Genomic DNA, 12,428 nt, shown 5'->3' on the forward strand with positions numbered 1-12,428 from the left:
AGAGGCAAAACTGCAAGTAGGTCTTATTTTCAGGGGATGTCCTACTTTTGGGGAAACAGGGTAGTTGATTTTGATTCACAGTGACCCTAAAGGACAGGGCAGAACTGTGTCCGAGGCTGTAAACCTTCACTGGAGCAGAAAGTCTCAGCTCTCACCTACTGAGTGGCTCTGCCTTGAACCGCTGCAACTCCTGGCCTTGAAGATAGCAGCCCTAGGGCCTGAGCCAGCCCACCACCAGGGCTCTTTGGTTGCTCCTTGGGAATTGCAAGTACGTTCCTTCTGTTCATGGGTCCCTAGAAATTGAGGTTAACATGTTTCTATGTTCTAATAGCACATGCATATACCTTTTATTCTAATTAGAGGGAGCTTAGAAGTCATTGGATTTCACAAGGCAATGTTGATTTGTTTTTTATAATGAAAACTGTTCCGTATTGAGATACTTTTTTCATTATCAGAAAATTTCTATGTTGTTTGTTTGGCATCTTTCCTCTTTTAATGTATCACACAGTTAACACTGTGATGTTAAACTAAAATCTGAAGGCAAGAGAAATTAGCTCCTGACATAACAACTCTATGTTTTGTATAATAGTTTTAAAAAGGAAAAAAAATGGTGTTTTTGACTAGCGGTTCTCTAGAAGGGGTGATTTCGCCTCCTGGAGGACATTTCATAATGTCTGAAGGCATTTTTCATTGCCACAACTGGGGAGAGGGAAGGGAAAGACTGAGGACAACTTACTTCAAGTGGGTGGGGGACAGGGTTGTTGTTAAACATCCTAGAACGCACAACAGACCTCTGTGAACAGTTAGTTATTCAGCACCAAAGGCCTTTAGTGCCCAGGTCGGGAACCTCTGCTTGAAATGGCATGCTTTGTCTTATGGATGAACAGGATGTGTACTTTACAGCACCTAATTCCAAAACATAAGATGAAAAGCAGGTGTTTTCCATCCACTCGGGATGTCTGCTTTAGTCCTCTGATGGCTTTCGCTTGCCATCAACGTGCCAGGGTATAGGTGTTTCAGGTATCTCAAGGGTGTAAAAGTTCTGGTTCTCAAAGAGCTCAAAATAGATGATACTATTTTTTTTAATGACCAAATAATATGCTGAGTTACATTAGTAGAGCTAAACATCTCCTAATATCTTTCCTTCGGTGGGCCAGAGAAGGCTTGAGAGAGGAGGTGACGCTTGTAGAAATCTTGCTCAAAGGTTAACCTTCACTCAAACTCTAGTCAGGAAACGACAGCCCAGTCAGAGGGAACAGACTGTGAAAAAGCTTGGAAGCTTGTTCAACAGCAAGACTTGTAAATAGTTTATTTCCTCGGATTTGGGGGAGCAGCTTCACATTTGGTTAACAGGATAGAAAAATCTGTAAGAGAAGGCAGAGCTGATTTGGAGAGTAGGTGATGGCAAGGGTGTTTTTATGTCCACCCACCCCCCACTGCCAGGAGCTTGTTGAAAACCTGCCTGATTATGATTCTTAGAAATGCCACAATGAAAATATCTGGACTTAGGAATAAAGATTTCTAATTTCAATGTTGCCAGTGATTGCCCGTGAGGCCTTAGCACCATATTTCTTATTTTCTTCATATGCAGTACTCGGAACATGGTGACTGAAATGTACCTATCAGGGCATAGTAATGCTGAGCTAAAGAATAAATAATAATTGAATATTATAAGGCATTTGAAAAACTATAGTAGTTAAGCATTCTGGGACTATAGCAACCATTTACCAAGATAAATGTTTAGATACCCAAGTTAGGGTCCTACGATCCCTCTTTTTGATCGCCTCTGAATAGCGCTGACTGAGTCACACCAATCGCTTCCAGGGTGGTGTAAGTAACTTCAGTTGAAACTCTACATGACTCCAATGGGATTTTTATATGCTTTTTACATTTGAAGAAAAAACTAACTTTAGACCAAGACCTCTCATTGCCAAGTACTGCTTTTACTTCCTCTGTTAAATAAATAAACATTACCTTAAGCTTGTTTGCTGAAAATGTATTGGTTAATAAATATAAAATAAAAAATGACCAGAAAATGCTTGTGGCAATTGTGTTGTTTTTAATGATCTTCATAGAGACTTCTCTGCCCACCAGCTTTTGTGCAGGAAACAAGATACGGTTTCTCATGGGTGGTACGACTCACCCATTGGGAGGTCTTTTCCGCTTTAATCTATTTAACTCCAGATCTACTTAGCTCTGGCCCATATCCCAGAATACCATCAGAGATAAGGCTATTATCCTTGCTTTCAGTATTATCCTGGGAAAGTATTTATAAAATTGAACCCTGTCGTACCTGCTGACCCGCTTTTTTAAATGAAGAAAGGGCGGGGATGGAGATCAAGTTCATGGAATTCAGAGGAAGCCCTGGGTCTGACAGCGCAGACGAAGGGGGCTTTCGTTAGAGCCTTTCTCTTGTGCAAAGCAGTTCCATTTTGGACTCTAAGAGAAAGAAGTAGGTAATTCAGATCAGGAAGTTGATGATCACATTGGGTGCTGTGCAGATACGACTATTTCTTTGCTAGCGATTCTGGCACAGGACCCAGTTATCGCAGGATTCATCTGAAAAGGTTTACTTACCATAGCCATTGTTTTTCTCTAAAACTGCTTAAACAGGCTGTGGGGGATTACCTTCAAACATGAATGACCAGTTTAGAAGAGTTAACCATTAATAGTCTTGCCCAACATTTTTTTAAAATTTAGTCATTAATAGCAATAAAACAATTAGTCATTAAATGCAAAAAAGTTTGAGAACAAATTTTAAAACCTTAGTCTCCTCTATGTAGTCTCTCTAAAGAAGGTGGAGAGGCTGACAGCAGTGCCCTGTAGCTTTTAAGTACCTCTTTAACAATGATTTCTATTGTCAAATTGCTTGAGTTATCTTTATATAAAATGGATGCTACATGTATTTATTTTAAGAATACTACTACAGCCCATATATTTAAGCATGGGGTTGATTACCAGTGTTGGGCAGTATTACTGCGTTAAATCCTGGCTTGTGACTTTTTGAAAGTGTTTTTGACTGATAGAACAAGATATGGGTGAGACAAATTCACTTCCATTTGATTGCTCAGACAATTCAGCCATGTTCTTTCTTCTCCACGGCACTTGTCCATAGCCAAGTAAGCACTGAAGTCTTTGTCTTAGGTCACACTATATTGTCAGCGGTTCCCCTAGTGGTCCAGCTATTACTGCTGTAAGACAGATGCAGCATCATTCTGTGCTTGTATTGTTTCTTTCTTTGATAATAAATTGGCCAAATTAGTAATCTGATAAGACCTTCAATTCATCAACTATAAGCAGCCTGTACAGGAGAGACTTTATCAAATTCAGCAGGTCTGCAGCAGCGTGTGCAGCGCTGGAGCTGGATCGCTTCAGTCAAGGATATTGATTGTACAGTAAACTACAAGGTTCTAGGTATTACACATCTATCCCATCACTAAAATAAGACGGATCATGGATTTCAAAGGCTACATCCACCTGAATTTTATACATTATAAGATATATATTAACCATATATTCAGGAAAATGGATAGTGGTTCATATAAGCCATCTAAGGTTGAATTCAAAACTATCTTAAGGTATCTCAAAACCAGGAGTCGCTTTAATCAGTTGATTGATTTTGTTGATTTGTTCAGGTTATTTCCAGGTAAAATTTTTCCTGCCTCCTTTTCAGGGAGAAAAAAGTAATGCATTATCAGTGCATATGTGATATGTGTATTTTAAATAGTGAATAATGCAAAGTGCAGGAAAGGCAGACAGCATGTGTAGTTGAGCATGGATATGTAGCTAAAGAGATCTAGATTTTAATCTCACACTGCCTGTGTGATCTTGGGCAGCAGACATTTGCTTTATCTCCTAGCCTCTGCGAAATAGACTTACTACCACATAGAGTTATAGTAAATGGTATAATGTTACACATCCTCCTGCATAGGGTCTTACAGATGGCAGATGCTCCATAAAGTAGTTCTTGTACTTATTGATGTTATTACCACTCATAATATTAATTGAAACTTGTAGATAACAAGTTGCTGGACAAGAATTCCCATTCAGTGATACAGAACTGCTAAGATAGATAGAATTATTCTTATCGTATCATGTTTGAAAGCTATATATCTTAATATTAAAATATAAAGTAAAATTAAGTTGAATAGTAAGAGAATTTACACAGACTTTTCTACCAGCTAATATGTAGCTTTTCTTTCAACAGGCTCAGCACTATGTAGCTACAACCTAAAGCCTTCAGAATATACTACATCTTCAAAAGCTTCGACTCTTTGCCCCAAACTACCAGTTCCAGCGAGGTAAATTTTATTGTAAAGTTAGTTAACATACAATTTTTTAAATTTATTTTGTAAGTATTAAACTGCATATGTCATTCTGAGAAAATCGTCATTTAATACTAAGGATAGACCAGGTTTGGTACTTTGAAAACAAAATGTAAGAAATAGCAATAGAAAAAATTCTATATAATTTGTATCTTTAAAAATATTCCCACACACAGGCAAACAGTTTTTCTCATTCTCAGATATCTTAAATTTCATTTGGGGTCCCATTTTATTTACTCCTCTTTAATTTTTATGTCATAATAGTTCAGTGCTACAGAATCATAAGTTCTGCAATAAATTTACATGTGGACTCCCACAATTTTGAAAGATCCTTTGAAGTTGATTATCATAATAATACTTATTGGTATTATTTATTTATTTACCTTATAAATTTAAAAAGCATTCCAGTGATGATTCATCATAGCTAGTTTTAGACAATATCCCTTAGATACATTTTCTATTCAGGCTGTTTGCCATATCTTATTCAAGGTCTTTTTCAACAACCATACATTATTAAGCAACGACTGTGTGTTCTGAATACAAAGATGAAACAAGAAATGTTCTTTCTTTGGAAGGCTCTCACAGAAGTAATAGGTAAAGCAAATGTTAAAATTAGAAATAGATTTTTTTAAAGTAAACACATTCTCAAATGTTGAAGAATATTTCCTCAGAATTAGATATGGGATTTGGGGCCTATCTCTTCTTGAGAACCTCACTGTGTATGGCCGAAGCCATCATCTCTAGGAAAAGTGAGTTAAAATCACTTCTGATATCTCAGCACATTTTAGCAAGCTTCCAGGTAAAATATGATGACAGGTTCATGACTACCTTCTTTTGGATTGCTTATGGATGGAACCTGTATTTTATTAACTTGAAGCTAAACTTTTCTGTTGAAAAATAGGAAAAGGATATATATTTAATTGATTTCTTTTTCTTCTAGTCTTGACAACTGAAATTTAAAGTCAATAGACAAAAAATAAAGGAACAATTTTTAAAGATAGTCAGTCAGAGGGACTTAGAAATTATAGCCTTAGACCAACAGGTTAGGAGAGTGCATTCATGAAAACTGAGGACACATGAAGACGATACGACAGTCAAGGAGGTGCTTTGAATAGTCCCTGGAGAGAAAAATGGTCAATGTACAAGCAAGAAAGGTTTGGTGCCCTGCTCACTGCTCTTACCCAGTTTAGGTGCCTGCTCTGAGGGTGGGCCCTTTTTCAAAACCAAAATATGTTAGTAACAGCTGTCTGTAAGAATGGGGTTGTTATGAGCCTACATAATCCTGAAGTATAGGGGAAGGGGTAGATTTAAACTGCAGATCCTTCTAAGCCTCTAAGCCCACATTCAGGACTGCCTGTTGCAAGTTATCGTAAAGTTTGAACCTTGGCTGTATACACAAGCACATCTCTAAGAGCATTCACTTTGAAGACAAAGCAAAGTATTCAGGCCTGGGCTTCAGCAATGGACAGACCTAACAAGGTCATCTAATGACACACAAATTCAAAATGCAAGCACCACCTGAAAACTGACACTCTTTATACAATGCTTAATTACCTTTTCCTTATTTTAGAACCTTGCAATCTTACTGTTTAATCCTTTTAGTCTGAATGAAGTCTTTGGGAAAGTAGATGAGAAGAAATAGTGGATAAAAGGCAAATTAGGGCCTCCGATAATAGAGACATTTACTAGAACGAGAATGCATTTGTCATCGTTAAAATTTGGGCACCGTCCCATTCCACATACTGTATTATAGACCAAGATTCCCATGATGAGTAAGGCCTAGAATCTGCTCTAAAAAACTCAGAGTCTTGAAGAGACCCTGTTTTGAGTGGTTTTTTTGAATGCACTAAAGTATTAGTACTATGCAAAACTTGGATGCAGGCACCTTTTGCATCTTTTTTGCTCTTTTCCTAAGGGCACCCAAGTGGAGCCCAAAGAGCATGAACTTTACATGCAGATAGATGGAGGGGTGGTGGTGGTGGTGGTGGTGGGGGGCGGCGGTGAATTCTACTTCGGCTGCTTTTTGTCAACTTGAATAAGTTTCTTAGCTTTTCTGTCAAAGGAGTTTACTCATCTGTAAAACGAGGATAATAATACCTCTTTCATGGAATGGTTGTAAAGACTTAGATTAGGTAATATATGTAAAGCTTCGATTCGTGTTCTTGGTACTTGGCTTAGAAAGCATTCTCTCTGTCAAATTATAGAACCTTTTTACCCTCAACCCTCTTGGGTACTGTACTGTAGACCTCCCAGGCCTGAAGACAGTGTCTGCTTTAGAGGGAGCAATGATAATCCAACTCTATAAAATACTTATGACACATAATAGCCACACAGTTACAATCCTAACGAGCTTTCACATTTTAAACGCAAATGCCTAGAATGGGGCAGTATTTCACCCAAAGTTCTAGCTCTTTATTGCTAAAATGCTAAACTTGGTAGCAACAAGAAAATAGCCAGCCCATGTAATCACAATACTAACCCTTACATATGCCAGAGAAAACAGAAAGGGCATAAGCAGATTATGCAAATTCAGTTTATTCAGAACACACTTATTTGAGTAACTTTCAGGGCGGTAAAGAATACTGGGTTCTGGGAAAGTAATAACAATATGGAAATAAGAAATGAATAGCTGTGGGGGAGGGGGCATGTTATCTACTATCTATTCATATTTTCTAAATGGAAGACCCAAGATAAGTTAACATTTATAAGCCATTTGCCAAATGCCAGCCACCATGCTAAAATTTAAATATTTATTATCTAGTTTGACCCTATAATGGCGTTGTCCTTATATAATGACAGCCTATAAAGATATTATCCTTAATTTGTAAGTGAAGAAGTAAAGTGAGTTGCCCAAGGCCACACAGATTATTAGGACTCAGAATTTGAATCTAGCATCTTAGACCTTCTACACCATACTTGGGTGTAGTTTGGGGAGCGGAGCAATGTGCAGAAGTGAAAGAAGAGAGAAAGGAGATAAAAGAAAATATTTGAAAACTACTCTATTACAATTAGACTCTTGAACAATACATTTCCTACCTCTTGTGTGCTGTAATTGCCAGACCCCTTTGTTATTATTGTTTCTTAAAGAAGACTTTTAGCTCGACATCACTTGTTATTGCTCAGTATTTAAGGCCTGAAGTTTTAGCATAGTTGTTTGAGATGCAAGCTCCTGCCTTCACTTGTGAAGGTGTAAGGGACAAGAGATACTCGGTCCCATATTTGAGGGAGCTCATTAACTGCAGGAGCCTGTACTTAAGGGCAAAATGGGCAATATGTTTGCCAAAGTAAGATAGAATTTCCCTTTGAAGAGCTGTATCTAAAAATCTTTTAAAAACTCATTATGGATTCATTTTGCTCTTGTTGACGAATGCTTCAATCATGTGAAACAGCATCAGGCTTCTAATAGGACTATATTGACATCTTAAAGATTCAGTATTCTGTGGGCTTCAACAGGTGGAAAAGCATGCCTTATCTATTCAGACCATTAATAGCATTCTTTATCCTTTTCCCTGAATTAAGAAGCACAGTGTGTTCATTTCGGTCAGACACTAAAGTAGAAATAATCTTATCTGCTAGGTTCTCAAAAGTATTATCAGAGGGAGACGAAACCAGCTATTGCATCTCATTTTAAATGAATCCTATCACATGGGATTTAAATGATAAAATATAACATAGACCATTTGAGTGCATGGCTACTAAGATTTTTAAAATAAGGAAAATGATTTCAATACAATAAAACCATGCCTGATTATGTTGCTTTTGTGTTATGAAATATTGATGAGAAAAGGAATGGCAACCTTGAAGCCAAACATTCCTACTTCAAAGCTAAATATTTAATTTCATTTTAAAATATGTCCAAATATTATCTCCTCTTTACTTTGCCTGCTGTTTCTGACATTCCTTACCACTGTAAACAGATTTTGACCATGAGGTAGACCATGTAGTTAATCAGCCTGTGTGTTAATTTTATACCTTCTAATTTAGAGCTGTCAGTTTGAAAGCAGAAAAAGACTAAAGAAAATTTGGTGCTACTCCTATGTAATTTAGAATAATTGATTTGCATGTGAGCTCTTTTTAAATCATTCTAAAATCCGAAGAGTTGACATGAATTGTAGTTCTATCTTGTCAATAACAGATGGAGAAACTGGGGTGGAGAGATGGTGTGACATGCGAGCTATGCAGCTTGCGGAGAATCCCTGAGGCTTCCTGCCCCAAGTTCTCTTTTCTACCATTTGCCACCGGCCCACTCACTCTCTTTTGGAAATAAAATGTGTGTTTCTGGCGGAGTGTAAAACTATACCAGCTTCTTGTTGGGCTCTGGGAGATGTAGGTGTGCCTCCTCTGGACAAGAGGATAAAGTTCACCTCCCATTATCTACGGTAACAGGACAAGGCCAACTGGGAGAAGGAAATTGAAGAGGCAGGGCCAAGGGAATCCGTGGGTATTAGAAACAAAAATAAGAAGCCGGTATCCTTAGAATGGATCCATTCAGTATTCAAGGCTGAGGTCCAGTGAGTTGAAAAGAAGCTACATCAGAGAGGCCAGGATAAATGAAAGGAGTGAAGGTATGCTGGGAAACCTTTCCCTGCCAAAGGCCATTTGGCTCTCTATGGCATTATTCTCGGGCCACACTGCTCCAACATTTACGAAACTCCCCCCTAATGCGATGGACCAGAGAAGACTAGTTGTAAAGCATAGGAACCAAGCCTGAGCTACAAACGGCCGGAGACAGACTCTGAGGTCAGTGCCGTAGGCTGGCAGGGACCGTGTCTAGACAGCACAGGGAGGGAAGTAGTTCGTAAGATACACCAACTGGTCGGTTTTAAGATTTCTGTTCCTACGAAGCCCCCACTGAGTTACGGACTCAGAGTTAATTCTTTCTAAGTCTGGTGCGATTTCTGACTTGACTTACAAGTATTTTAAGTTGTAAATTACCTTTTACCTGCCTGTAATTCAAACATAACTCAAATGCTATACCTTTCTACAATTCCGGGGTGGGGGGGGTGTCCAAAAAAGCCAATAGGATCTGATGACATTAACTTTTAGTCCCACAGTTTGGGAGGCAGATGCACATACAGGGGCTTCAAAAAGTTAGGGGGGGGATATTCCATTATCTTTCCGTTTTATTTGTCCATGAACTCTCTGAAGCTTCCTAGTACAAGCATAAGTACACACAAAGGCAGACCTTTTAGATGCAAATGCATGTCATGTTGTCCCATCATTGTGGATGTATTTACTGAAGCGTAACTACGGTAGGGTACATCTTTATTGTTCCTTGAAGTAAAACAGGAGAGGAGATATTGCTTATTATTCTTCCCAATGGTCCTTGGGGGAAAAACGGCCTACTAGAAATCTTTTTTGAGGAAGGAAACAGTGATAGCGTTTTGCTTGAGGTCATACGGATCTCAAGCTTTGCTAAGTTCAGAAGGCTTGGAATTCGATATCCAACCTTATGATCTCTCCCACTAATTTAGCCCAAACACGGCAGCAGCCAATAATGAGAAGACAGATCATTTAGTCAAAACTATTACATTACACCCTATGTGTAATATTGTACTACATAGGGCTATGATTGCTAGCCCTTCAAAGAATTGTGAAAATATGGGACTCTTAATAGTGATGACTAAATTTGAACTTCATGTGTACATGAGTGCATGTATATTTTATGCCTGGGCACCCACAGGGGCTTGCTTAGAACCCAAGCATCTCACAGGGAAGGCACATTCAGATTTTGGTTAAGCATCTCCCACTGGTGAGGGGACTGTCCTGTCAGAAGCTGCAGCCCAACCGCGTTTAACAAACTCGATTGCCGCCGCAGTTCCCCTCCTGCAGCGCGTGTCCCTTCGTAAGTTAAAGGTCCAGGCAATGCCTTATTGACTGGTGGGACAGATAGAAAGGAATTAGTTATTGTTGTTTGTGTGTGTGCCACAAATAGTAACATCATAATAAGAACATATAAGAAGGAACAAAGATAGCCCAGAAACTCTTGTCCCTAGTGGATCAGATTTTTTTGCTATGTTTGTATAGTCTTTTTCGGTTCTCATTCATATGTATGTATCATTTTTATGGAGATGTATTACCCCATTTAGATGTAAGTTTTTGTTCTTTTCTTCTCTTGTACTATTATGTCCTAAGCATTTCCCCATTGTTATACTCATATTCCTGGTTCCCATTCTTCAATCGCTGCGTTTAATGCTACCTGTTAATGCTTCCCCATGACTAATCTATATGTGAAATATTAAGTTTATGCCCTAAACCCCTTTATTTTAAGGTTTTGAGTGCTGTTCTAATAGAGGAAACAACTCTACTGATTGTGGCACATTTCAAGCAAAAGCCTGTTTTAATTTTTTTAATTGCTTATCACAGAACATCATTTTCAATTCAGTGAAGTATATGCTTGTAAGTTTTGTCATCTGCCCCTTGTTTGATAGATGTGATTGCTGGATAGAGTGAGGCGTTTCCGTGTTTGGCTTTGCTTTTGGTGGTGGTGTGTGTGTGTCTGCGTGTGTGCGTTTTCAGAAGGGGAGGGTCCTGTCCTCTGTTGGAACATGCACTCCACCCTCTTGGTGAGGCTCGTGGAAAGATCTGCATCAGAACCCATTTACAGCCATCTTCATAGCATTGGTCCACAGCTCTTAGCTCCCATAATGATGGGGGGAGGGTGGAGTGTATTGCAGCCATATTCACCTTTCATTTGTGTGTTTGATGTGGCATTTATATTAAGTAGGAGTAATTTTTTTTCTGATTTTTTTTTCTTGTGTCACCAGTGCACCTATTCCATTCTTCCATCGCTGTGCTCCTGTGAACATTTCCTGCTATGCCAAGTTTGCAGAGGCCCTGATCACCTTTGTCAGTGACAATAGTGTCTTACACAGGCTGATTAGTGGAGTAATGACCAGCAAAGAAATTATATTGGGACTTTGCTTATTATCACTAGGTAATTGTTTTTCTCATTATAAGCAATTGCGTAGTACTGCAGTAGAAGACTATTCTGTCTTTTAGCCAAAATATGGATACCGTGGGGGATACGTATAAAATGTTTAACTTCCCAATGTTAAAATATCTGTTTCAGATTATATATAGTTATAAGTATGTGCATATACAAATAAATGTCTATCTACATATATATATCTGAAACATATTTCCCTTTTCCTCTCGGTAGAGAAAACGGGTTGTTTTCCCAAACCTTGGTTATGAAGTTGAACTATAGCTACCCTCAAATGACAGCAAAGAGGCTACTTTTAATGACTCAGCAGACTTCTGATTTTAGTTATCATTTAGTTATTTATATTTAGTTATTATTCCAAAAGACTTATTTGTCTATGAAAGAGGCCATCCTATCGTTTATATTTCCATTTAAAACATAGATTTCTGATAAATTCCTTTTGAAGATATACTTTTCTTTTTTTATTCCAACAGTTCATACTATCCTTATATTGCTGCCAAATTAGGAAATACCCACTTGTTAGCCATTAAATTTTCTGGTCAACAAATAGATGATAAAATGAAATTTTGTTTTCAAGAATACTATTGTAGAATTATGTGTAGCTATATAAGAATTGATAGACCTTCTTAGTTGGGAGAAGTAAACTTTCCTAAGGATTGAACAACTATTTTATGACATAAGTAAAATTAGTATCCATGCCTGTTCTTAGCATTGATAACCATTAAGAAGTTACAAGCTATAGTTCCATCTTTCTTGTCATTAGAGAGTATTTTCATTTTGCTTAGGAAATACTTGACTTAATTGAAATAATGCTGCCCATTTGAAAATATTTCTATAATTATTGATAGATTTCCATCTGCTTTTGGTTCTTATGCATTTATAGCAAAAGTGAGTACCTTAATAATGTGACCTGGATATAGATCCCAACCATTTTTTTCAACCATTTTTTGACTTTGCAAGTAGCTTAAAGAAGTTAGTTATTAGTCTAGCTTTATATAAAAATTATTGATACCTCAGATAGTTGAATACTGTAACCAAGGGAAAAAACTTTCCAACCTTAAAAATAGTGATGATAATGTTGTTGGCAACTGATAGGCCAATTTTAAAATTAGAATGTTCTCTTTTGAGACTTAAGGATGTCATATAAACCCACAGGG

At 37.8% G+C, this 12,428-nt stretch overlaps 1 protein-coding gene across 1 annotated transcript in view; it reads left to right on the top strand.

The window, feature by feature from the left end:
- Nucleotides 1–12,428, top strand: part of SLC44A1 (solute carrier family 44 member 1) — a 186,887-nt gene that overhangs the window by 140,450 nt on the left and 34,009 nt on the right. The window contains exons 5-6 of the mRNA XM_045296533.1: nucleotides 4,208–4,301; nucleotides 11,093–11,262. Coding sequence (XP_045152468.1) covers nucleotides 4,208–4,301; nucleotides 11,093–11,262 — 264 coding nt within the window. The remainder of the gene's footprint in view (nucleotides 1–4,207; nucleotides 4,302–11,092; nucleotides 11,263–12,428) is intronic.

The sequence above is a fragment of the Echinops telfairi genome, unplaced genomic scaffold (assembly GCF_000313985.2).
Source record: "Echinops telfairi isolate 266 unplaced genomic scaffold, ASM31398v2 ScPeMD7_7410;HRSCAF=8448, whole genome shotgun sequence".
NCBI lineage: Eukaryota > Metazoa > Chordata > Mammalia > Afrosoricida > Tenrecidae > Echinops > Echinops telfairi.